The following is a 26,756-nucleotide window of genomic DNA, read 5'->3' on the forward strand; positions in this document are numbered from 1 at the left end:
ATGTAAGACCTCATGACCGGTCAGGCATTTTGTGACCATTTTGGGTCCACCTTGGGTGTAGCCCTGGTCAGGCTCTTGTCCTGCCCAAGGTGTATCCTGGAGGCCTTTCAATAAATATCTATTTCATTCTCTAGCTCTGTCCAGTCTGTTTCAGGTCAGCCTTCCTACGGCACCAAAATGAGTAGAAGGTCTTCAGCGCTGGCTTTTATTTCTCAAAACAATCACGGAAACACACGGCGAGAGAGAGAGAGAGGAGAACGGAACAACCGCGCAAAGTGAGGCCTTAACTCACCCGCTGGTGATGTCGTCGGCCCGGATGTTCTTGCCCAGCACGTCACCGTCGCTCATGTACCCAGTGGCGTCCATGGCGATGCCCTCCAGGTCCATGTCGTCGCCGGCCTTGTCGGCGATGTCCACGTGGCAGACGGTGCTGCCGCGGGCCGCCAGCTGCCGACGGAGCGGCACCGGGTACAGGTACCGTCCAGCGCCAGGCTCGGCGCTGACGAAGCGGCTGGCGTTGGCCCGCGGGGGGTACCCATTGCCCAGCGAGGGCGCGTCGCCCGCCTGCAGCCGTGGGCTGGACTGGCCCAGCCGCCACGACAGCGGCGTGGGCCGCCCCGTGAGGCTGAGGATGCTGCGGCCGCTGATCTCGGTGGTGACGTTGGTGTCGAATGTAGTCTCCAGCGTGCTTGAAAGGAGAGACGCGGATTGCCTTAGGATATGCTTTGGCCTCAGGTGGAGGCAAAATTACTCCAAATTCATAATCAGAAAGCTATCGTTAATGAACCGCTGTCAAAACAGAATTCCATCTGAACCTACGTTCTATCATGATTTAACAAGGCTCTAATACAAGCTGTATTTTCATAATGTGGTGGGAAAAAGACAGAATGTTTACTCATGTCCATGTATTTAGCTTTCACGTGTTTCAAATCCTGTACTGCATTAGCGCAGTAACTCTAAATTCCACATGGGGTGTTAGTTAACTGTCTTCACATTTTGGTCAGACAAAACAATCCCTCTGGGCCTGAAACAACCTCAGGCCTCAGGCCTACACCCTACTGCCCTGAAAAGCATAAGCGAAAGTGAATTGGGGGGGAGCAAACTGGTGTAAATGACTTAATTATCTAAAGCTGTAATTGGAGAATTAACCCCTGATATGTAAATGGACCAAACTTAAAATTGTCTGAAAAACTTGTGACTATCATCTGTCTTGAGTGTAGCCACTGGAAGGCTTCTGACTGTCCAAGGGGTACCAGTTTGAAGGCCTTTAATGAATACCCACTTTATTCTCTTAATCTTGTCTAGCCTCTGTTTTAGGTAGCCACTCCAAGGTATCAGATGCATAGGACCAAATGTGGCTCTTACATAGAATGCTGTGAGATTTCAGGTGCTTCCAAGGCCCTGAACGCTCAGCAAGTTACTGACTGTACATAACAGCACTATCAATTTACTGCTGCAACACCCAGGGAGATCCTTTCTTCTCACTTTTCAGGTCCTTCCCCCATGTTCTCAAAGGGACTCTTGCGCCCAGGCCACCAGGTGCTCTACACACACGTGAGAAGACTTAAGCAGGAATTTTTAAATGGATTATCCACAGTATCAAAGTGTGACTTTCTGATCTTCAAGCACATATAACAGCAAGGGAGTAGGATAACACGCTGACTAAAGGAAAACCTCTTGAAGTACTATTTTTCTGATGTATTCCCTTTTACTGTCTGCATTCATGAAAATTCTGACTCTGGAGACATGCCCAGCACCAAGATGGAAGCTATTTCTACACTGTGGAGAGACTTAAATGAAAAGAAGTAAGAAGAAGAGAAAAAAAATTTTTTTTCAAAATATGCAAAAATATTTTTTTTCAAAATGTATTTTGCATATTAACAAACCAATAATGAATTGCTTTGAAGATGTTCAAACCCAGATTAGAAAAAAACAATAATTTAGTCATATATTCACGAGTTTTTTATAGCTTTAAAAATGTTGGTAATATTTTTATATGGAACCTGAAAAATGGGACTACACCATGAGTTTTCAGGTGACGTGTACAGATTGCAAGACCACACCCTGAATACTTACATCTGAGTTGCAGCTAATTTATTTGCAGCTAATCCATAGCTGCAACTTTTCTTACCCACATGAACCCCCCTTTTCCTTTCTCACTTTGCTCAACTAAGTGCCACTTTTTAAAATTTATTGTAGATGTTAGTAAAAATAAACATCATTGTACCATTCCCAATGTTACATATAAGTAAAATCCTCTGTATTCCCTGGTTATAGTAATTTAACCATGAAGGGATATCACATTAATTGAAACTTGCAAAGAAAAATAGCTTTGGGAGTTTATCTTTGCAAGCTCTGCTTCAGTTTTAGATACGAAGCCAAAACGCAAAGCATTCCCCAAATAAACTCATTTAGGGCTGGGGTACATAAGGCCCCAAGCATTAGGTAGGACCCCAGCCTCACTAGGGGCCAAACAGCTTATTCTCCCAAACTTCCTGTTCAACACTGAAAAGATCTAACTCACATAATGTTTAAATGTAATAGCAATCTTTGCTTATTTACAGCATATCTTAAATATTGCTGAATGTTTCCAAATGCTGCTTTACAAAGAAAAAGCAGTTACATTCAGGGGATGACTAACAATATTAGAAAAATTTGTTTGTCCAAAGTTTGGTCAGGAATTTAAATTATGCACTTGATAATGTGGGTCAAGCACAGTTCACCTCTTATTTAAACAAAATATTATACATAGGGAGAGAGAGGTGTAATGCACTGAAGTTACTCAACAGAAAGAAGAAACATTTTAAAGTGTAACTTATATTCAAACACCACCTCACACATTTAACAAGAAGTGATTATCCTTGACCTTTGAGTCAATACAAACCCCATCCCATCAATTCCTCATCATGCCCTCTCAATAACCAGCCAACATTATTCCAACTCTGTGCATTAAAGACAAAAATTACAAGATCAGCACCTCCCACTGTCAGTGTTCACCTTTTTTGTAAGGATGGAACCCAGCCAGACATAAAGTAAGAGCAGAGTAGTTTCCATTTTCCATTTTCTTACAGCCACAGTGGTGCCCTTACCTGTGGGTGACCTGGGTTCCCCGCAGACTGGACATGGTTTCCTCCAGGTTCTGCCGAAGGTCAGCGATGTTCTTCACAGTTCGCAGCCGCCGCGTCTCCGGATCCTCCCCTGCGGGAAAACAAGCCACGAGTAAGGCCCAGGCAGGGGACAGCACAGAACTGAGCTGCAACCTGTGCCTGAACCTGACTCAAATGCCCTTTTTTCTGACTTTCTAAGCTGGTTACGACTGAGATTCCGTTCCCCTCGGCAGGCACCTGCCCTCATCACATGCTGACTGAAATAAGCTCTGCAGGCTTACCCTCATTGCACAGGCTGCCTTTGAGATGTTGCTGTACTGTCATTTCCCATATGACCCAGTTTAAATTCTGGTTAACTTTCAACCTCATTAGAATATACACTCTATCAATACCACCCTTTCCATCTCATATATTGAAACAATTAACATTAACCTGACACAGGCAATTTCTCCAGTGCTGTGTTTTCACTGGATCTTCTTTGTCCTACAATACCAGCTTTCCCTAAACTAAACCGTGCTGAGTGGGTGGGTGCTTCGTGCTGAGTGATGTTTCAGGTAAAATAACAAAAGGTTATTTTTTGCTTGTCAACATCACAACACAGTTACTGTTCCTAAAATGTGCTACATGACGTGAAGTTGCGGGATGACTTAAGTTTTCATGGCACTTAGAAATTCTGTTCTTTAAATACTTTGTTCTAAAACACATTCATGTCCTGCTCTTTAAAAGTAGAGTTTATGTACACACAAAAAAAGTCTTCCTACTGCCTCAGCATAATTTCATTTTATCAAATTAATAATTTAATTAGTGCTTCAGCATGATTTATTTACGTGCTCTCAGCTGTCATTTCAGAAATGCTTTGGTTGCTACCTCAGCTGAGCTTTATAGAGTTAAATCCTCTAAGAGGCTGAAGAGAAGTGAATTTCTAGTAGTGCCAGTGTATTCTTTGTAAGCTGAAAGCTGGAACAGAAAACCTCCAAAAAACTGTCACAAAGCTTCTGTGGGGCACAGAAGGAAATGATCTCATTCCAAAGGGTTTACAACTCATGACTAAAGAAAATACTACAGTAAATGTAAAACATTTCACATTTTATATCAGCCTTCCCTGTACAAGTGATGCATTTCTGAGCTGCCACGATGCTGGGCACTTACAAAATTGCTAATTTAGAAGGATATCTACATATTACCCACATCAGAAGAGGGAAGAACCAGACAAAAAAGCTGTTGTTGGAACTTTCTACACTCTCTGCCTTAAATTTCACGTTTCTAAAAGATGCCAGGTTGGTGGCACAGAAAAAACCACTCACACTGTTGCCTATAAAAAGCAGCAGTGCTACAAACTACTGACCAAAGCGATAAGTGCCCATGTGAGCGTTTTTCTTTTAATCAGTCTCTGCTCTCTGGGAAATCATCTCCCTGAGTTACAATTCACTTAAGCCAGAGGGTCAAACAATTACCATCTGGCCGGACTGGAAACATCCACCTAACAAGACTGATTACTTTAGCCAGTGGGTCTCTGGGACAGAAAACATTTTTTATACTCATGGATCTACAAATTTTTCTAGTAAAAAAACATAAAATATTTATAGGCCTTTAGCTTAACAAAGGTCACAGTGGTCTTTTACAGATCATTTCTCTCATAGATGAGAAGGCAAATAGTAGGTAGCTTCTTAGGAAAACACACAGAAGACAAACTAAACCAATTTCTTCTGAGATCACTCTTATGCCTAAATTGACACCAAATTTTCACATAAATTACATTCCACTGCTTGAATCGTAACTATACTCGAAAGACAGATATTGGATTGTTGGCCCCTGGAGCTTAATTCTGAAATCACTCAGCTCCTCATGAGCAGGCAACATCCTTAAACAATTCTGCTTCCATTTTCCCCTACCTATGCTCTCTTTTATCTATGCTTTTAAATCAACAGCATCAACAGCGGCTATGCAGGGAGAGAAGATGACTCTGCCTTATTTATTATAATTCATTTGGGCTGAGGGACTATTTTGTTTAGTTTGCTCTGTTTCCCCCAAGGCCCCTTCATGGATGCTGCTGTCTGGTCTGGCTGTGCACAGCTGGGGTTTGCATCTCCCTTGTTTGAGGCTGTCAGCTGTTTTCCGCCTCTGGATCCCAAAATTTACATATTCTAGTTGAGTAATAGCCTGTACTTACATAACATCTGTCATCAAAGACTGAAGACTTTTTGTGATCTAGAAACACTTCTCAGTTTGCAGGCTGAAAAACATCCAGCACAGCCAATATGATGATTAAGAGGTAATGCTGAAAAAGTTTAAGCAGTTGGAAACTGTGTTTCTTACTTGCGACTCTCATATTTAAATATGAACCCAAAAACGTTCTCAAAGATTTTATCCATTGTGCCTTTCATCTGCCTTTTAAGTACTTAATCCACCTATGTATAAATTGTACACACAGGTAGGTTCACTTAGGCATTCTGGCAGCCCTTTTCCTCACCAGTGACTCTACCTCTCACCTTTGCCATCAGCACACAGGTATAAAGGCAGCACTGATAGAATATGCAATGCAGTATGAAATTAATCTCACTGTGAGACTTTTGGCCAAGTCACTTTTCCAAAGAAGGCATTTGGTTTCAAATCCCACATTCAGCTGGGGGACACCAGGACTAAGTAGATGGAAAAAACCTGATATATTCTACAGATGAGATATCCTGCAATAGCACACAGTAACTAAAGTCATAGGTATTGCTGAAATGGAGGAGATCAGACTGTGACTTCAAAAACACATTTTAGATCACATCAGCAGAAACTAGTAGATTCTAACAGAATATGGCTGCTGAAAATCACTTTGTTATACTGATAAGCTTAGGTTTTTTTGCTAACTATTTTATACTTGTTACAGTAGCAGGAATTCTAGATAATAAACCAGCTACTTTCTAATTTAGACTGCTCATTTTCTAGTCACAACCATTTTCAGCTTCTGTATGCTGGACACAATTGAGAGTGTGGATTTTGGTGTGAAGGCTATTTCTCAAATTGATGAGATTCATGTGAGTGATACTGAGGTTCCTCCAAACCAAAACATCAAGGAAATGAACACAGTCTCTTCTGTAAGCTCCAAAATAAAATTTTTAAAATGAAACAATGCATATTAAATGCTTGGGAATACTTAGGATCCTTATAGGAGTTTAGTCATTAAAAATGCTGCACATCTCCAAGAAAAACAGTAAGCAGGCAGAATTCCTGGTGATGTCAAGAAATTTGGGGAGCACACTTGTGCTGAACTTAAGCATCTACAGTTCAAATTATTGACACCCGGTTTTCATTGCTGAAGAGCTGAACGAAATATAGTTATTAAGAGCTAAAGCATTAGGAATAAAATTAACTTGCTCTAGCCCATTCTTTTTTACTCAAACCACAGTCAATAATGGGTCATGCTGCAAGACTTACCTGAGAGGTCCTCGAGGGCAGGCTGGGCAGTTTTGACATAAAGAGCAGAATCCATGCTGACCCCTCCTGTGCTGGCCTCGGCTGTCACGTTTCCTTCATTGTCTGTCTGAGATCTGGAAAGCAAAACAAAACAGGGATGTGCAGCCTCTCTCCATCCAAAGTATCTCCAGTACAATGAGACGAGTGCACCTGCCATCAGCCACTCTGTCCCACTCTCCAGAACAGACCAGCAGACTGATTTTACATAATTCATTAGTCCCATGTTGAATTACGTCCTAGAAATGGAAACAAGCACTCAGCTGTAAAAAATAAAAAATTCATAGTCGAAGATAGGCTTCACAGCTCATCAGATGGGGGTCTTAAAACACTTGGATTTCCAGACACATTTTATTAATCAATAACATCAGTTGTTGTGGCTAATCAGATCCTCTCCAGTAAAGTCTGTATTGCATGAAGATAACACAGGGAGCATGTGATGGCATGTTACACTCTTGCTAGGCTCCCTTCAACACCACTTCCATTTTAAACAAAATGACTGGGCAAAACCAACTTCAAACTCCAATTTATTGTCTGATTTATGGCTGCCAGACAATCAAAGGTGATGTAAGGATTTGTTGTCAGACTTCAGTAAGATACTGTGACTCATTTCATTTTACTAACTGTGCTGTGTTCTGCTCATAGAGTCACACCAACAGGCAGCTGGAAGTTCTCCTGCCCCAAGGGTAAGTGCTGCAAAAAACTGGGGAATTGTTATTGCAATATTCTTAATTTCACCTGACTCTAGGAGCAGGATGCTCTGCCTGGAATGGGGGTAAAATGACTGGAACAATGCCCTATTTACAGAGCTGTCTGTGGCAGAAGGAGAAGGGGCCTCCTGCTGCTTTTGGTGTTGAATAATGCTGAAACCAGCCTGACTCATCAACCCCAAAGTTCAACCTCCTGACAGGGAGGTGAAGATGTGGCAGACCTGGCAAAGTACCTGATAAAGGAACCAACAGTGATACCACTGATAAGCAGAGATGCTGGGCTGACAAAGCTGGTCAGGACAGTCGTGACTGATGGTCACTTTGTGACCTATAAAAGCCCAATCCCACTCTTAAATGGCAAGGCCTTCCAACACATGCCTCCTTGGAGTGTGTGCAGAGTCCTCCCGAGTGGGGACATCCTGGAGGGGGAGCAAAAGAGATGTGCCCACAGTCATTGGTATGGGTGAGTAACATCAATCTCTATTGAATAATTGCTTTTAATATAACTTCAACGTAATTCCTTTGGTATTGTTTCCAAAATAGTGAATTATACTATACTAGTAATCACAGCTGCCTTTTCCATGTAGTAAATAATTCTGATTGAGAACTACTGGTCTAATCATTATCAAAATAAATCACTTATTTTCATATAAATATATCTGGTTTGCCATCCTTAATCCTACAGGACAGCTGTGTTATATGAAGTTCAATTATACCTATATAATCCTTTAGACATGAACAAAGTTGACAAAGTCTGGTGCTAAGTCTGGATCCAGCTGCACCCAGACTCCTCTCTGAGGAGTTTAGAAAGCAAGGGGGCCCTTTCTGCACCTCCTGACTCAGTGGGAGGGCAGCTCTAATAAACTTTGTCTGAAGCTCCCTTTCTGCCCCTGACAACCCTATACAAAATGCAGGACAATTTCTTATGTCTTTTGCTTTAAAAAAAAACCCATCAAACCCAAACAAAAAGTTTACAGGCAGCTGAAAAGTACAGATTAAAGTAACCTTAAATGATGTCAGAAAACACCTGAGCCTTCTACTGCAGCGCATTAACAAGTGCATTTTGCAGACTGAAATAATGTCTGGATAGTAAATATAATAATGTGTTACGTTTGCTTGGCAAACCATTATGATCTGACTTTTCTCTTTCCTTTTAAAGCTAACATAATTACAGAGTTTGGCCTTTTTTCCTCCAGTGCTGAAAAGTAAACAATATTTTTCAACTTTCCAGCTGCCAACAGGTAGTTTTCATTCCTAGTTTTGGTAAAAGGTCAAGTAAATACTGTGTGGAGTTTATCAGTACGTTTAGATTGTAGAAATTGTATAGATTGCATCTGATTTTACATTTTAGATGATATCAGTATTCAGACTAAGATCAATACCAACAATGAGGGGACACTGTTGTAATAAACCGAACAACCCTTCTCCAAAGTTTCTGCTTCCCACGTGCCGTGGCATTTAATTCCATACACACAGGGAGAATTCTCAAAGGGGCCAGAAGACTCAAGGGTTGCTCTTCCCATTCTGCATTCCTACACAGGCCTTTGGCATCCCTCTCCTTCAGGTTCATTCCACTGACATTCATTCTTATTTACAAAATGTGGTCGACCATTTTTTATGCTACATCTGCCAAGAGATCCAAGGCAAAGAATGTGCACAGTAGAGCTGAAAAAAACCATGGGACAGGGCAACAAAAATGACCAAAGATCATGAACAAAATCTTCACAAGTGAAAACTAAAGAGGCTAGGATACCTTAGCCTAGAAAGGACACAACTTAAGGAAGGGAAGGGGGTGAGAAAGGTCTTTCAGATCATAAGCAGCAAGAAGATGATGAAGACAGAGCAAACACCCTGCTCTCATGAAAGAGCTAAGCAGTGCCAGAAAACCCCCATGAGATGGCTGTCCAAACCAAAAATCCCACCCTCTAACTGAGAAACTTGTGTCCCAGTCATGCTGTGTCTTCAATAATCTCTGCTACTGATTTCCCTCCTTACTTGCCTGCTATCCCTAGGATAGTTTCCTATGTATCCTCTACTGTCACCGTCAAACAGAAGGTGCTTCAAACAGAAAACAGACTAGAGAGAGGTTAGCTGTGACTTCATTTGGCTGCTCTTTTCCTTATCTCAGGGTTAACGCATACAACACCACAGACTTCTTGTCTGGCCTTACTTCAACAAAAGGATTTTTATTTTAATTTTTTTTTTTTTAAATTTCTAATTCCTGCTTATAGTGAGGCAGCTCTGCCACAGTCAGTGACAATGAAGACCCCGAGTGTGTCTTGGCATTGTTACAACTTTCAAAGCTATGGTGCACAAAACAAACTTGATGCACCTTCTTGTACCCTTTGGAAGAGCAGCACCTGGTCACAGATCCTGTCATGTTTCCTGCTAGTAGGGCTGGATACAACCATTATTCCCCCTCCTGTCTGTTGGAATTGTGGAAATTTGGATTTGGGGATTTTAGTATGTACTAACACATGTGTGTCAAGATGGAGGATTTTGGACATTAGAGTCTAAGTCCTTCTTCTTCCTTCTTCTTCATGGGTTTAGGTATTTTTATGTAGTTGGGTGAAAAAGGTCTGCATTGCTGGCCTTGGATGGTCATTATTGGGTCAAAAGTATAAATAATAGAGGTGTCACCTCGTTATTGGGTAATTAGTGCTGAAATAACCTTGGAAAGAGTTCGAAGACTCCATTTTACCTCGTTTCTCTAACTTGCTAGTTAAGAGCTCACAGCTCGTGGGTCTGTAAATAGATAAGAAATAATAAACATCCAAGTCCCAACTCAAAACCTATATTTCCCATGTATTATTCATCCTGACCTTGGCAAGGAAAAAAAGAAGCCAGAGGTGCCACACCCATCTATCACAACTTTTCATACCTCCTTCACCATCAGTTTTGGTGAATATGCACAGATTGCCTACACTCTTGAAGCAAGAAACTTCTCCGTGACGTAGCACTTACATGAAAGTGTCCAGCAGGACCCTCCTGGTGATCCCACTCCCCACAGCCCCCACGGCGTGTGCCGTACCTGTACATGAAGGGCGCAACGGTGGCGGTGTTGGGGTGGCTGTACTGCTGCTGGGGTTGAGGTAGCTGCACGCTCACGGTGTTGCTGCCCGTGGTGTGGGTGGTCACTGCGGGCCCGCCCACAGCCTGGCTGCTGCTGCTGCTGTGGAGGCCCCCGGCGCCCTTTCCCTCCGAGGAAGCCAGACTGGAGGAGGAGCTGGAATGACGGCTGTCCAGCTGGGACTTCTGATGGGAGAGCCCTGAGCTGGCTTTGCTGCCACGGCTCCTCTCGCCTTCCTTTGCGGGAACGGGGGCACTTGAGGATTTCCCTGTGGTGTTTTTCATTCCTGGTTTTGGTATTCCACTGTGTGAAGGGGCAGAGGCCTCCTTCTTGGCACTGTTCAGCTTCCCTCCTTTAGGGATAAAGCTTGCGATCTTGGAGGACTTTTTTGGCATCTCTGCTGTTGTTGTTAGTGCTGTCTGTTCTTCTTTAGGTTCCTCCTTCAGGTCCAGCTTCTCAGTGATGGATGTTCTCTTTGTAATGTCTTTACTTTTATCCTTTTCTTTCTCTTTTTGTTTCTCTTTCTCCTTCTCATTACCCTTTGGAGAACTTTTCTTATTAGTCAGCGCGCGGCTGAAAGTCCTTTGTGCAATTCCCTTGAGTGCAATTTTGGGGCTGCTGGACATGGATCCCGGGTTGTTGACATTCTGATTGGTGGCATCGATCTCTTCGCTCTCCTCAAAGCTGAGCAGCGCCTCCAGCTTCTCACAGCTGTTGTCCCGAGAGCCTGGACACTCCAGTGCTGTCCCTCCTGCTTTGGAACCCCCTTTGCTGTTGAAGAGTTTTAGCTTTTCCAGCATGGATTTCTGGCCATTGGGAGCTGTTTTGGCGATTTCTGAGGGCGGCTTTGGAGGCTCCACTGTCGGCTGCTTCACGGATAACATGGAAGACGTTGCTGTGTGCTTGGCACTGAGGGACTTGCTGCGCCAAGGTTTAATAGCAGAGCTGGGCTGAGGGATGGCTGAGGAGTTATTGCAAGGAACAGTGCTGCCGCAGCTTTGAACTGAGGATGAGACATTTTCATTCATTCCTGTGGGCTGGGAGGCCGTGCTGTCTGCAGGCTCTGGAAGAAAAACACAGAAAACAGCCCCCAAAAACAACACGGTAGTACCTGGTGTTAAGAGTTACCGTGAGATTCTTTCTGTAATGAAACATCGAGAATTTCACACTGATAATGTTAAAAAGACACATCAGTATTTTCAACACCAGTGAAATTCCGAGAAAATAAAAGCCAGTTTTCTTTTCCTACCCAGCAGAACAGCAATGAGGTCCTCCTGTATAATTTACATTTACTTGCTGTTTCAAGAAAAAGAAGGAAAAAAAAGAATCTCTTCCAATTCAAACCAAAACGTGTTCTGCAATGTGCTCTCCCTTATTAAGTCCACAATACTTTTTCATTAGCAAAAACACAGCACTATTTTGTAACTAAGGGCTCCCTCTGCTTTTGGCAAAATTCTTGCTCTCCAAGTTTGATTCTTAGAAAAACCTCAAACATTAAAAAATGCAGGAGTAAGGAAAAAAGTAAAACTCAAGTCCCTTTAGTTATTGGGGGTGGGGGTGGTAATATCTTCATAATGCAAAGGTAGAAAAAAACTCCATATACAAAAATAAAACCAATTGTACCCTTTTGTAAAGAACCAAAATTAAATATTACTACATATCCTAATACAGCTGTATGAGAAATTTGTGGTAGTAACTGCACAGCCCTCCCCCACAGAAAAAACAAATCTTTTATTTAGTTAGTTCCTCTTAATGTTATTTGTTCTCATTAAGAAATTAGTTCCGAGCCTAAAGAGAGCTTGAAAAATCACACTCACCTACCAGTGGCCACTTCTCCTCTGAATCAGTTTCTCTTTGCAGAGTTTCTCTTTTGGAGATGTTTCTCTCTCAATTAGCACAAATATGTTTTCTGTTAAACTGCTCATGTTTCCAATTAAATTTTGTCATCTGTGTCTGTTCGTCTGCCCAGCAGCCTGCTGGGGATTAACGGCTCTTACCTATATTTCCCTGCCCTCTAGCACGAAAGTAAACTGTGTACAGAGCTGCATTTTTTTAATTCAAAAATCAACAGCAGTGGAGAGCGTGCGTTCTCAGCAGCAGGAGCAGCCCTGTGAATCCAGCCCTGTAAATCACGAGCTGCTGCAGCCACACAGGGACTGTTTTGCTTCACTTTCAGTTGCTCAGTGAAGATACGGCTCTGTTAACCTCTCTCCTCTGATCCAAACCAGATCTACTGAAGATGTAAGTCACATACATCTTCCTGACTTAGCACAGAATCAGGTTTCTCAGAGTATTAGAGACTCCTTAACAATAAACTCAGTCATTTCACACGGTTATGGACAAAGTGGAATAGCGGGAACTAATGATAGTTTAAAAAAATATTACTGAAGTCAGAAGGTTTCCAGGACTCTTAACCAATAACTATTATACTGGCCAGTTTTGCTAGTCTTTTTCCTATGGCAAAGTACCCACATGGAGCTGGAAGGAATCAGGAGCCGGATTACAGACACAGACAGGAATTACGCTGCTTTTAACCTCGTGCCAGCCTGCTGACTTCCAGGGCATCACTCCTATTTTACTCTAGTACAGAAGGAAAACCAAGCCACCAAATATCCCAAACAGTGATGCCATCTGGCCTCTCACTGCTCTGCTCAAGCCTGCTGAATTCAACCCAATGTGTTAAGGAGGACCAAAGAGATAAAGGTGTAGGATTCAGAGAATTTAAGTGACATACATCTTCCTGACTTGGCACGGAATCAGGTTGCTAAGAGTATTAGAGACTCCTTAACAATAAACTCCTCTCACTGCTCTGCTCAAGCCTACTGAATTCAACCCAATGTGTTAAGGAGGACCAAAGAGATAATGGCATTGGAATCAGCGAACCATTAAGGTTGGAAAAGACAGCCAAGACCAAGTCCAACCATTAGCACTGCATTGCCAAGCCCACAATTGAAGCATACCCCTAAGCCCCACAACTGCACCTTTCTCTGAGCACTTCCAGGCATTCCAACTCTGTGGGAGGAGTCCCAGTGCCTCCCAGTGGAAACAGGAGCAGTGACCTGACACAGTGCCCTGACACAGACAGAGAGAGGAAAGGAAGGAAGGTGACAACGTCTTCACAAGCTGCCAGCAAAGCTCCTCAATCTGCCTTCAAAAGCTGCACCACTGCTCTTTCCTTCATGCCTCTTACCGTACACTGCTGCTTTGTTTTTGTTTTCATTTCCTGAAGTTCTCCTGCTCATCACAGTCCACTTCCCATCCCCAAACCACACCAGGCTCCTTTGGCACACTCAGAACAAGCAAGCCTTTGTCTCAGCCTGCCTTCCACAGAAGACATCCAGCAATGAAGTGAAAATCCCAATTGTGCATACTGTACAGTTAATTTGTATAGATTATTTTTAAAAATAGTAATAGCCCATCTCAATATTGGGATATTGCTATAGGAACTGGAGATTGACAGTACTTTCAACACTAAGCTCCTAATCCACATGTCTTCTGGCCTCATCATGCTAAACAAATTTCAGCACTAAGAACAGCCATGCCCAGAAATCATCAGAGCTGTCTAGGATTCATGAACATGCCTAGGATGGATTCACAACCAGGGAGGGACCCAATGCACTGATCAATATGGGCATGGAAGCCTTCACTTGCTCAGAAAAACAGGACTGGAGCAATAGAAGGGTGACAGAATGAAAATGACCAGTAAGGTTTGTATCTGGCTGTACACCCTGTTAGTACAACATAAGCAGGCACAAAAACTCAGCTCAGAGCACGCAGACATCTGAGAAGATTTCTTAGAAAAGGAATCTGCCTTCTCCAACACCGATGAGGCAACGTGTGCATGGGATGAACAAAGCCAGCCTGCATTCCCCAGCACTGGGGAGTTCAGAGCCACCCACCTGAGACAAGAGGGACCTGAGAGCCAGGTCCATGACCTGGCTGAGAAGTCTGGCCCTGTCTCAGACACCGAGCTGGCTGTTAGGTCACTGCAAGGCAGCACAGGCCACCACATCAAAACAGGGCTCTGACCAGCTCCACAATGTTCTTCTGGAAGTGAATAGAAGGGGTTGGCTGATTTGGGACCTACATCCTAACAGCACAGATGAGTGCTCCAGTTCACAGACCTCTGGGAAAAGATGCTTGGCTTTTTTCACTTGGATCAAGTGAAATGGCTTGTTTTCCAAATCTCAAAGCATTGCTCAGAATTTATTTCCCAGCAAAATCTAGAACTTTTTAATTTCCCCTCTTTTTTTTTTTAACGTTTTCAGGAAATCTATTTATTTGTTAATTTATGTTTGGTCACTGATGAAAATACAGTTTTTTCCAGTTTATTTGTTTATAAACACAATGCTCTCTTTGTCCCAACGCCTCCACATACACCCTCCTGTCTGGAAGTGAATTTTGCTTCTGTTGCCAGTGGCGTAGGAGGAGCACAGCGCATCTCCATTTACAGACATATCAGAGAAACCAAAATTAGGACAATACTATGACTGTAATGTTAACAAAGTAGAATACATTGCAAGAGTAATGTAATTTTCAGAGTGTCTGCTTAACATTTTCTACAAAGTGAATTCTGTGAATACTGGATGCTACACACCTGAACTGAATGAAAAAGATTCACAAAGTCTACAGTTAAGCAGCAACACTTTGGGAAAGGAAAGAAGGTACTTTCTTACACAACTATGGTGGATTTTGATTTGTGCTTGGGTCAAATACAGTGAAACTGGAAACTGAATGTCCTCAAATGATTTACTACATTGCACCGTGCACTGCAAAAAATAAAAGGTTCATCCTAAAACACTCTCCTGAAAAATTGCTCCAGCTTAAGAAAACTTCAGCTTTTTACATTCTCTGTTTCTTCCTTACGAACAAGTGCTGGCTCTTTTACTCCGCTGGCCAAGTTTGGTAAGCAAAAGGAGTTCTGCTGCCAGAACGCAGCTTCAAATGCTGTGTTTTCTAATGAAGCAGCAACATCAATTCGTGGAGAACACATCAGCATGCAAAGGGGAAAGTTTTATTCAGCATAGCATAGACCCTTCTTTCATGAAAAAGGGAGCATGTTTCATGCATTCAATTAATAAGCTTATTATTTCCCATGTGTTCCTTTGTGAGGGAGGTATTTTCTTTCTTCAGCAACCTGCATTAACTAAAACTGACTATAAAAGAAATGTTTTCAAACCCAAGCTACAGTCTACAATAAATAATGATCACTTTCCTCTTTTCAAAGTCAAATCTTGGCCTGAAATCTATTTTGCTCCTAGTGTTCCTGTTAAAAAAGATGTTGGTGGTCTAGTTCCAATGCCAATACACACTGTAGCATGGATAAATCTGATTTTAGCTGCTCCTGCAAAGACTGAACTGCATCTGCAAACCCACCCATTTGTGAAGAAGAAAAAAAAAGAATCTGAAGGCTTATGATTTAATTCTTCCACAGAAGTCTTTGAGAGCTTATGTTATAATAAGGTCAGGAGAAAATATATGCAGTTTCCCATCATTTGTCATGTTCACTCTAAGTAAGTTTTGATTTGCTATAACTAAAGACTTTCAAAAGCCATCATTGTAAGCATGAAAGGCAACACACAGACAAAGGATGATCTCACAGTTACTCTCCTTAGGAGGGTCAAGAACTTAACAGCATTTTTAACCATTTTGAATGAACAAACTTTTATTTTTTTTTTATTTCACAGCTATGGGAAAAGTAAGTTCTTATGAAGAGAAATATCTTTTAGTCCAGCCTATAGATTAGATAACAGATTTAAAAGCAAATCCACAACCAGATTCTAATTTAGGAAATAAAAGCAGCTCCGCCCTATGACATTACAGTGTCAGAACTGCAGAAACCACTGTGGCAGTTTCATAATTTCCCATCTAGAAGAATAAATGGTGAATCTTGACCCTTCCCATCCACTAGAAGATTCTCCTTCAAAGCACTATACATAAAGTCCTATAGAGAAGAACTTTTTTTAGCTGAGCAGTTCCCTTCTTCAATGATCATTTATCAAACCCCGGAAGTATGGAAATGTCTGCATTCCTGCCAGAAGCCAACTGTAAAAATCCCAATCTTTCCATTACCCAAACCATGAGCAGGTAGAGCAGAACATTCCCAACAAGAATGACCTGGCACACAGTCCCTCCTCAAAATAAGCACAACTCTTGTGGCCCACAGAAATTTCCATTTCCATTTCAATTGAAATACTGGGAGAAGTGCAGCTGGCAGGAAGACACTGGCTGAGTGTCACTACCAGTGTGGGGTGGGCACAGCCTCCACCCACAGGATGGCTGAAGCTTTCTGTTCTTGCTTCTATTCTGGACCACAAAAAACCCAACAGATTTTTTTCCTTTTTTAAAGAAGAAATTGCCAGATAGGGAAGTTCTGCATAACCTGAGAGAAGTCTGAATAGGGAACATTTTTGCTTTGCTGAGGATAAAACCTTAGAATCCCAACGGGACCTGTAGTTGGAAGAGACCTTAAAGATCATCTCCCTGCCATGGGCAGGAGCATCTTCCACTAGACCCTTTCTAATTGAGCACAATTGTTTTCTTCAACTTCTGCCCACTGATTTTCCCTTTAGTGATTAAATTTACCATAACACAACACAAAAATTACCTTTACTCTGTGACATTTTTCCTCCCTTCCATCATATCTACTTCTTCAATCCCAGTGTTGTAAATGCTGTGACTTCAACAGCAGTTCCAGGCATTCACAGAAATGTGTTCTAGCTCTGAAAACCCTCACCAAAGCCCATGGACATGTCAGAAACTCAACTTCCACTTGTTTCTGTAAAGCTGCCTCCATTCACACAGAGCTCCAGCACATGGAACAACAGTTCTGCTGTTGCCTATTTCACTTAGCCAAGACTCAGCAGTTTTGCTGAGGTGAGGGGAAATAAAACTGGAGCACAGGCAGCCCCTTTTCTCATTGTCTCGCCATAACCAACTAAGACATTTGAATTCCTTGTTGTTTTTGTTTATTTACTGTAAAATTCAAAATGCTGTCGACATGAATGCCTAAGAAAGCTTGGAGGGACCTCTATTGACCACATACCAGTTAGATGATCATAAAAATAACGAAACTAAGTTTACTGTGCCATTCAAAAAAGTTGCACTCTCCATTTTATACTAGACAAATACCATTCTTGTTCATTCTTCTCCATTTCCTTCTCACTATTTGTACAATCTAAACCCCCCAAGACTTCTTACAACAGACTTATTCAAAAGCATTAATGAATTCCAGGCAGGAAGCTGTTATGGAATCCTTCATTAGATTGTACACTTAGCTGGAGTGGACAATGAGTACAGTTAGCAGCCTTGCTCTGACACATCTCTCCTGCAGGTTGTATGAAACAGGCACTGTGAAAATCAGTGCTCTGAGAACTGCAGTCAGGAAATACTGTCCATTTGTACCCAAACCAGTTGACAGACACATACTACAATTGATGGTGGGGTCTTTTTCCTTTCAGTTCTCTGCTGCCAGTCACAGATTCTTCAAGAGTATTTGATTATGGATGAGGAACAGGCAGAAGGCTCAGCAGAGAAGCCACAGATGGAAGCGCCCAGGGAGGATGAACAATGCTCCTACCCAAAGAGAAGGGGCTTCTATAGATGTGGTAGAAACATGCTGGCACTTGGGGAAGTCTGGGATGTAGCCACCACTACTCTTTGCTTTCCCATGATTTAATAGTGAACCTTTCTTTCCATGGCTGTTCTTCTGGCACACTGCACCCAGCAATAAATTTATGAGAAACTGTAAATATTTATTTGAAAGGAAACATGTAGGCACTGCAAAGGCCATGACATGCTGGACCAGCTCTTCAGCTGGTATAAATTAACATGGTTCCACTACCTCCAATGCAGCTGTGCAGATGTACGCTGGGAAAGACGCTGCTTCTCAAGGTTAAATTTTACTTCAAACCTCAGGATTTTTTATCCTCATGAAATGTACTGTTAAGAATATGTCACTGGCTAATTTTTTAGGGTACTTTTTTCCCCTGAAATTTTGTTTAAATACACTCATGTCTTGTTTCATGTATTTCTAAAACTTATACCAACTATGTTCAAAGTCCTATGGTCTTGTAAAGCTCCACTTCAGCCATGATTAAACCTTCAGCCAGGCTTTGTCTAGGTAGAAGGGGACATATTTTTAAATGCCAGATTCGGTCAGATGAACCGTTGTAAAATTAAGCCCAAATCTGATTCACTGCATACTCATATCTTGTCCTATAAACATGCCATGATGCTTGCTATTTCCTGACAGTCTTTAAGCTGTTTGATGGGCACATACCCAACATAAATATGTCACTGAGGATTTACTGAAGTGAGCCAGTCTTTCAAAAGTACGTTTGATTAGGGAAGTGAAAGGGTGCAAACAATTCCTCAGGATATACATACATCTCAGCTGGCCAAAGATGAGTATTTTGTTTGACACTGATGACTCTTACAAGGGTCACCTTCTGACACCAGGCAGGAGCCTTATGTCCGGGGAATTTCTTGGCATCAACAAATATAGTAAATTGGAGAAATAAACTCGAGTCAGTAAGATTTCATTCACTGAGGTTGACTGAAGTGGTGTGTGCTGAGAAAGAAGAAAGTGAATGCCTAAATTGAAAAGTTCAAGCCATCAGCTGTGCAACTGCACTGCAGCAAAAGGAGTGGCAGCAGAATGCAGCTGCACATTTCACAATGTGGCACCAAGGGAAAAGAAATGCCATTCAGAAATGCCTTAGGAGTATCTCATATGGAATCAGAGGTTTGGAGAATCACAGGACAGAAGACAAAGAACTTAACTACCCCATGCTGTTCAGCAGCAAAATACGGCATCAGGTGGAGTGCTGTGTCTCTAAAAGAGATTCACAGATTGGAAAGGGGCCAGTAGAGACCATCAAGACATAAAAGAGATTTATCACATTAAAGAGGTTTATCACAAGGAACATCTAAGAAAAAGGATGGAGCAGTAAACATTGCTTAGTCTAGAAGAGAAAAGGCTGAAGGAGACATTTTAAGCCTTCAAATACATGAAGACCGTTATAAACAGGACAGAGACCAAGAAAGAGCGAAAATATGCCTTATTTTTAGCCACACAGAATGGCTTTATGTGTGTATTTTTAATAGCCATTTTTAAGACCAAATGGACACTGGAAAGGATACAGTTTAGGAGATGGTCAAGTCCCTGTCATGAGATATTTCAGAACAGGCTTGTGAACACCTGTCATGTGTAGGTGTTTTCTACACAGGTACAGTTGATTTTCCTTCAGAGGTGGAGTGCAGACTCCCCATGTTCTTTACCAATGCAGTTCTACAAATATGTAGTGTAAGCTGCAAGCTTGTTAAAATTTGAAGCACAGTTCTTCAAACAGAGTTAAAGCCTGGAGCCATATCTGGACTTCAAAGTGATGACTCGACAAAAGAAAGTACTAGGTTCCTCAGCATATTTTTCAGATTACCTCATGGTCCTTCCTTTCTCTCTGCATTTTTTTACTCTTCAATGATCAAATTCGTGATCACTGTACTATATTCAAGGCAAAATAAATCCCCACAAGCATTTGGTAGGTACCTTCAATGTATACTATATTTAGAAAACTGGATAGGGTTACTCCAGCACCTGTTTTTGGTACTGCACACAGCAGAACAACAGAAAACACCCACTACTCTGGTAATGGATTGAGACAAATTCTGTACATTTATTTAACATCTGTCAGACCTGCAAGGAAAACCCTTGGTCAATAAAACCAGAGCATCTCTTGAATGCCAGCACAGGGGAGCACAGAGGCAGCACCCTAAATACTAAGCAGAATATGATGTTTGCTTCATGTCTGGCCTAAATAAAGCACTGGTACATTTTTACAGGGGGGGGGATGACTGAAATTTAAGTAATTATCCTATCTTCACGCTGTTGAGACAATCACATTTATTTCCCAGTGAAAATTTCAAAGTGTGGGCAAACTGGTTTCATGTTTTATGGACTTATGGCTCTTTAAAAATAGAAAAACTTTTCCACTTTTGCAATCCTTTTAATCTTAGTGAATTTGGCACAATCTTATCAAGTCATCATTTCAAAAGTAAATGTTAGATTCATTAAACATTAGATTAATTTCTTAAGAAATTATTAGATTCATTTCTAAAGAAAGAGAAACCTAAAAATAATACTGTCGCCAGGATGGATACAGAACAGGAGTGAAAGTTACTGTATCAAAAAGTCAGAGAGAGGAAATCTTTTCTAACCCTTTAAAAACACAATTTTCAGTCATGAAGAAAGTTAGAGCTACCTAAAAATTTCAAATAAATAAATAAATAAATAAAATTTAACTTACTGTTAGCTGTTGCATGAGCCAACTGTTTCATTCTATAAACTCACTTCCTATCTTTCTGACACCCATATACCATTCATCCATAAGCACAGGGATCTTTCAAACTCAGGAACTCTACTTATTTTTCCTAGTCTCAAGTGAATTGCTAAAACCTTTCTGCTGGTCCTGGTTCCCAAAACTTTCTTCACACCACCTCTCCCCTAGCCTTCCGAGCAGCCTGGCAGAGCTGGGCCCAGCACCAATCCACTGGCACAACTGAAAACAGGTTCAGTGATGACCTAGCAGATGGTACCAAAAGGGCCAATGCCTTTTCAGCATCAACTTTAGTGCAAGAGAGTCCTCAGCTGGAAATCCTCAGCCTACAGAGAACATGGGCTGAGACACCAGGCTTAAAATTTCACATTTATGTCCTATCTGTGTGCCACTGGACGCTGCAGTGACTCACCCAGCAGGGAGCACTGGAAAAAAAATGACTTTGGAGATTTGTGTGAACTGAACACTGAACCTGAAGTGTTCAAGCACCTGAACACTTCAGGACTAGCAGGTCTTTGATTAGTAAAAGATGTAATTTAAAATATAAGACTCACTGTAACAACTGTTATGTAACAACAGAATCACAGGACAGTGGCTGGTTTGGGTTGGAAGGGACTTAAAAGCTCATCCAATGCCAACCTCCCTGCCATGGGCAGGGACACCTTCCACTATCCCAGGTTGCTCCAAACCCCATCCAGCCTGGCCTTGGACACTTCCAAGGATGGGGCAACCACAGGAAAACCTGTGCCAGGGCCTCACCACCCCCGGGGTTTAAAAAGTTCTTACTAAAATCTAATCTGAACCCACCCTCTGTCAGTTTAAAGTCATTCCCCCACATCCTGCCACAAGCTGCCCTTGTCGAACAGCCCATTGTGAAAAGAGTCTGTTCAGCCATCCCAGTGACCTTCTGCCAGCACTAGGTCAGCTGGCTCCATGCCACAGGAATTGCATCCAACATCCCAGCTCCCTGCTGCTACTATCCTGATAGCTACCCCTGCACCTGAAGCCATAAAAAGCCTTCTCTTTCCCATTCAGGCTGAATGCTTCTATAAATGGGTAGAAAGAAATTTTTACATGCTCTAAGACAAATTTCTGTCGTGCTTGGTAAGTCTCACAGCTCTTTTTTTCCCCACTTCTGGGTTTTGTAGTTCTTACAGTGTTACTAGGCACAAAGGCAAAAGCCTGGGTTTTGTCTTTCTTTATAAGTAATAATTTATTTGGAGTGGAAAAACTGCATGGGGTTAAACAGAAGGTTTCCAGCAAGGAAGTTTGTGCAATGCCACTTGATTATCCTTTACTTGGTACAGGAGCCAAATCCAATCATTGAGAATGTCAAAATATTTCATCTCATTTTACATAAAGCTATAAAAGAAGATTTGTCCTCCATTTTAATGTGCTTCAATGAAAGATTTTTCATTCAGGAAAATCCAGATCATCTATGTTGATCTTAAAGACAAAAGGGCTCAGTAATTTCTGAGCCAAAACTGGAACCTTTGTATCAACACCAGCTCTGGGCAAATATTAAATTTTGACTCATTATGTCTAATTTAATCTCTTCCAATGCCTAAACACCCTCATTTTTAACATTTTTATCCCATATGTGGTCTTAATTGGCTACTATCAAATTCCTGAGAAATGGATACCCACACACTATCTACTGAGATAAGGAGGAATTGTTATTACTATAAATGTCACTACAGGTATCTTCTTGCAGGTAATAATGGAAGGTTATGACCTTTCTTTTAGACAAAGAACATAAATGAACCCTTTAAGCACCAAACTGCAAAGGAGATTTTCCAAAGCTCCGTTCATGCAGAGCTCTCTCTGTTTCATCAACATCCCTCTGTTTCAAAGCCCATTTGAATACTACTGAATATCTTAGCCTTCAAGACATTACCCACAAGAACTCTGAGTTTTGATCTCCTTATGCACATTTCTTGCCTTGCTTCACCACTCAGTTGCTAAAGTAGCCTTTTTAAATTGAGTTTGAGAGTTTGACATAATCCAAATCTGCCATTTTTAAATGACCTTAAGCAATGCTGAGCTCAAGACAAGCTCAATATCACAAAGAACCAAGGCACAGAATGTATTGTCATGCATTTTTATATCAATACAGGATTGAATATGAAACATTTTTATCATCAGGAGTAGAAATTCCAATGGCTCATTTCCAGATTTAGGATTTTCTACTCTTCTGCAAGAGGGCATTTAGAGAAATAAGTATGGATTTCCTAGAAAAGCTGACATGAAGACACTGATTTAACTCTGAAGTGTCTTTCCTGCTAAAGCTCTGACAAGATCTGCCATGGCCTCTTGAACTATGCCCTTGAACTTGATGCCCTGCCCTCTTGAACCTGATAAATATAACTGCCTACATATAGAGTACACACATTTTTGGCACTCATGTGGCATGTGTAACCATACACCAGCTTGCTCACTGGAGTGGGGGTGACATTTCCTTGCTAACATTCTACTGATGGTAGTCAGTCCTATTTTGATAAGGTGAAGTTAAAAAGTTAAGAGTAAAGAAATTCTTTAACTGTCCTTCAAAACGCCTTAGTATCTCTTCCTGTTTTAAGTAGTTTACGCTTAGAAAAAAATTTACAAGGAAATAATATTTGTAGGTATCAAAATGTGGTAACAGTCTAGGTCACAAGAACCCTCTGGAGATATTCCTTCCAACCTCCACCTGAAAGCAGGAGATGGGGATTGCCTGGATAACCTGAGATGAGCTTATCCAGGGCCCTGTCAAGGCGAGTCCTAAATACCCCCAAGCGAGTGAAATCTGACCTCTTCTCTGGACAAACATCTCCAGTGTTTTATTTTTCTCATACTGAAGAATTTTATTCCTATTTCCAGACTTTAGGATTTCCCCTAAAAGAATGTGTGCCCCTTGAACAGCCATCACATATCCTTGTGAACATAGTGACTCCCCTTTACATATTAAAAGACAGTTTTAAATACACACAGTGTTCCAAGTTAAAAGAGTTTACCCCAAATTTGAAAAAAATAAAATAAAAGGAGCAGGAGAGGAAAACAAACTTTTCTTAACTCTCCTGCCCATATGGACACTACAATTAAAAATCATTTATTTCATCTCACTGACTGAATCTGTTTGCATGTATTCTTGGGTTTTTTCCTTTTTCTGACACCATCTAAGAGAACCCTGACATCAACCTGCCTTCTTTATAAATCTGAGTAATGAACATTTCCTTTGATCTCAAGCAGAAATGGGCAAAGTCTGGTAATACTTTTTTTTTTTTCCTACTGGTATTTTACCCAACATCCAATCCAAAGGAAAAGTGTAATTTTTCCCACAGATATCTACTGCCCTCTGTAGGATTATTTAAAATAAAATATTAGGAACAAAGTAGAAGGAAAAAATAAAAAGAAAGCATGTAAGCCAGTCACAGTACTGTATCACATCGTCAAAATGGTGGAGGTGGCTTATTAAGTTGATGTCTCTTACAGATTCACAACGTCATTGATTTTATAGACTTGACACAAGTAATTAGCAGAATATTCCCAGACAACGCTATCAGACTTTTGAGACTGCAAAATGCAAACTGAGTGCCTGAAGAACAGTGAAGGTACATGAGGGTGCTCAGAGCTAGTCAAAAATTCCCTCCATTCTGCAGAACTGCAGGCTGCTTTCAGAGCATGTCCCAAGAGACTCCCCACTGTGTGCAAGCAAAACACTGACATAAACTCATGAGAAAACCTACTGTATCAAAGTCTTCACTGAAGTTGTATGTTCCAATATATTTAAGTTTCATTCTTGATACTACCTAGGACGCAGTTCTGGTCCTCCTTGCTGTGGATAAAAAGTAGATTTATGTATTCTAAATTGCATATGCAAATCAAATTTTGGCTATATTTTATGTGGTGATCCTGTTAGACAATTAGAAGGACACGGTAATGTGGAGCCTCAAGGTAACTACTAACTGCACATAGGCATAGAAATGCAATGTTCATTTGCTTCTCTATGTTCCTTAGGAAAGTTTTTGATAATTTAGATGAGTTCAGTAGAGACCATGGGGAAGTGTCTGATGCCTTCCATGCCACAGTAGACCTGTGGTGTTCAAGGATATTAAAGGACAAGGAAGTAAACCAAAGCTCTTCCTACAAAAGCGTGGGCTAAGTAATTCTGACAATTCAGAAGAGAACTAAAAGGCTCCAGCTGTATGAAGGGATTAGGATGACATAAAAAACCCCAAAACCCACAAGCCTAAGTGCTTATTTCCCCACAAAACAAAAATGCAATTTAGACTTTTTCTTTGAAAAAAAAAGCCTACAACACCAATTACACACATAAAAATACCGTCTGGAATGTAACTGCAATTATAAATGGCTAATCACCGTGACAGTAAATAAAAAAACCATATTACTGCATGTTATCATTTTATGATGTGAGGAATGAGGGTCCTGAGATTCCTGTGAGTTTGGGTGAATTCCCTATAAAAGGGGAATTTTGCATATAAACTGAAGTTTTAACTCCAAAAAGCAAGTTAAAGCTATCAGGCCCTAACCTCAAAGAAGGTGCCCATAGGACTGAACCAGGTGTCTGAGTGATCCTTACTAGAGAACACTTCTCTCTTCCCTGTATATTGAAAGTGGTGTCAGCCAGCACGTGGAGACTGAGAGAAAAAAAATACACTGAGGACACAAGGTCAGCTGTGGGGAAGAGAAGATTTCCATCTCTTTACATGTTCCTTTGCTAAGAGCACGTGTGCACCTCACATCAAACACGGGCATCCATCCAAGAACCTCTTATTTTTCTGCAGTGGTGCAATCGTTTTTGATATTACACACATCCTTTCCCCTTTTCCTAGAAAATCAGCGGTCTCATCAGTTACTGTTCTATAGAATCTTTCAAAAAAATCTAGGTTATTTATTTCCCAGTAGCTCTTCCATGCTCCATTTGCTGTCCTTTTCCTTTCTGATGCATTCTGTTTCAATTAATGCACTTTCATCGCCACAAGACACAGACGGCTGACTAACAAGACAATCTGCATTCAGAGGGAAAGGCCACAGATTAACAAAGGCTAAAAGTCACAACCTGCCTTTTGTAAGAAATGATTCAAACATTCAACCACTGAAGGCAACCAAAGTGACCAATCATGCCAAAAGAGGCTGATTTTTATTTCTCTCATTTCCTTCTTCAAAAACACACAATAGAGTAGGTACTGGGTAAAGAGATGAAAACTTACCAAAAGCCCGGCACACAGCACAGTCATGTAAGTCTCATTTTCTTAGGCAAAATACAGGATATGGGTCAGAAAACCAGAATTGTCTTAGCACTTTGACAATAAACTTTGCCTGGCAGTGTTACAATGAACTTCAAAATAAGCCAAAAATTTGTCAAATGAATTGCTTTTGTTTCTCATGGATGCAGACCAATTTTGTGTCATGATTATACTTTTAAGAAAAGTTCAAGTTCGGCTTTACATAAGCCCACTTTTTTTTTTTTTTTTTTTTTAAGACCATAATTTATGACTGGAAATTTTGACCAGAGCAAAATTCTGAGTAGTTAATGCAACTTATGGATATTGTCAGCCTAAGAACCAGCCTTGTTTCCTTTGGTCATTTGTAATATTTGTAGGAAGCAGTTCATCCCACATGCTTCTTCAGCAACCAGTTTATCTTTCTCAGGAGATGAATTACAGTGAGGAACGAGGATTCCCAGAAATGACTGTCTAAAAGCAGTTGATATTCAAGTTAGTTGACAAATTATTGTTATTTCTCTGTATGCATAAGGACTTTTTTCTTTCTTTTTCTTTTTTGAAGACTAAAACCAGTACTTTACTTTCCTTATTTAGTAGTCTTGGTAAACTGAGGAAAAGCTGAAACAGATGGAAGTACTCTTCTCCATGTGCTCCATAACATCACACATCCCATATGGAGTAGGGATCATCCAGCCAACCAAATCATCCTGCAGGACAAGACAAATCCCACCCCACCTCTCCCCAGTCCAGTGCTCCTGGGACACGAGCAGAAGAATATTCACAAGAAGGACAAGGAAAGAGACTGGGGAGATACTACACAGGAAAACAAGGTTTCTACTGCTCACACT

General features: G+C 41.2%; 1 protein-coding gene across 3 annotated transcripts in view; it reads right to left on the minus strand.

Annotated features, from left to right (window-relative positions):
• The window catches only part of NAV2 (neuron navigator 2), a 387,234-nt gene that overhangs the window by 94,429 nt on the left and 266,049 nt on the right, over nt 1-26,756 (minus strand). For all 3 annotated transcript variants that reach the window (XM_066187506.1, XM_066187504.1, XM_066187505.1), the window contains 4 exons: nt 10,308-11,409; nt 6,531-6,643; nt 3,090-3,198; nt 293-688 (listed from right to left, as the gene is read on the minus strand). In XM_066187506.1, the coding sequence (XP_066043603.1) occupies nt 293-688; nt 3,090-3,198; nt 6,531-6,643; nt 10,308-11,409 (1,720 nt within the window). The remainder of the gene's footprint in view (nt 1-292; nt 689-3,089; nt 3,199-6,530; nt 6,644-10,307; nt 11,410-26,756) is intronic.

This window comes from Chamaea fasciata, unplaced genomic scaffold, assembly GCF_029207755.1.
Source record: "Chamaea fasciata isolate MVZ Bird 193981 ecotype frontalis unplaced genomic scaffold, bChaFas1.0.hap1 SCAF_7, whole genome shotgun sequence".
In the NCBI taxonomy this organism is placed as follows: domain Eukaryota; kingdom Metazoa; phylum Chordata; class Aves; order Passeriformes; family Sylviidae; genus Chamaea; species Chamaea fasciata.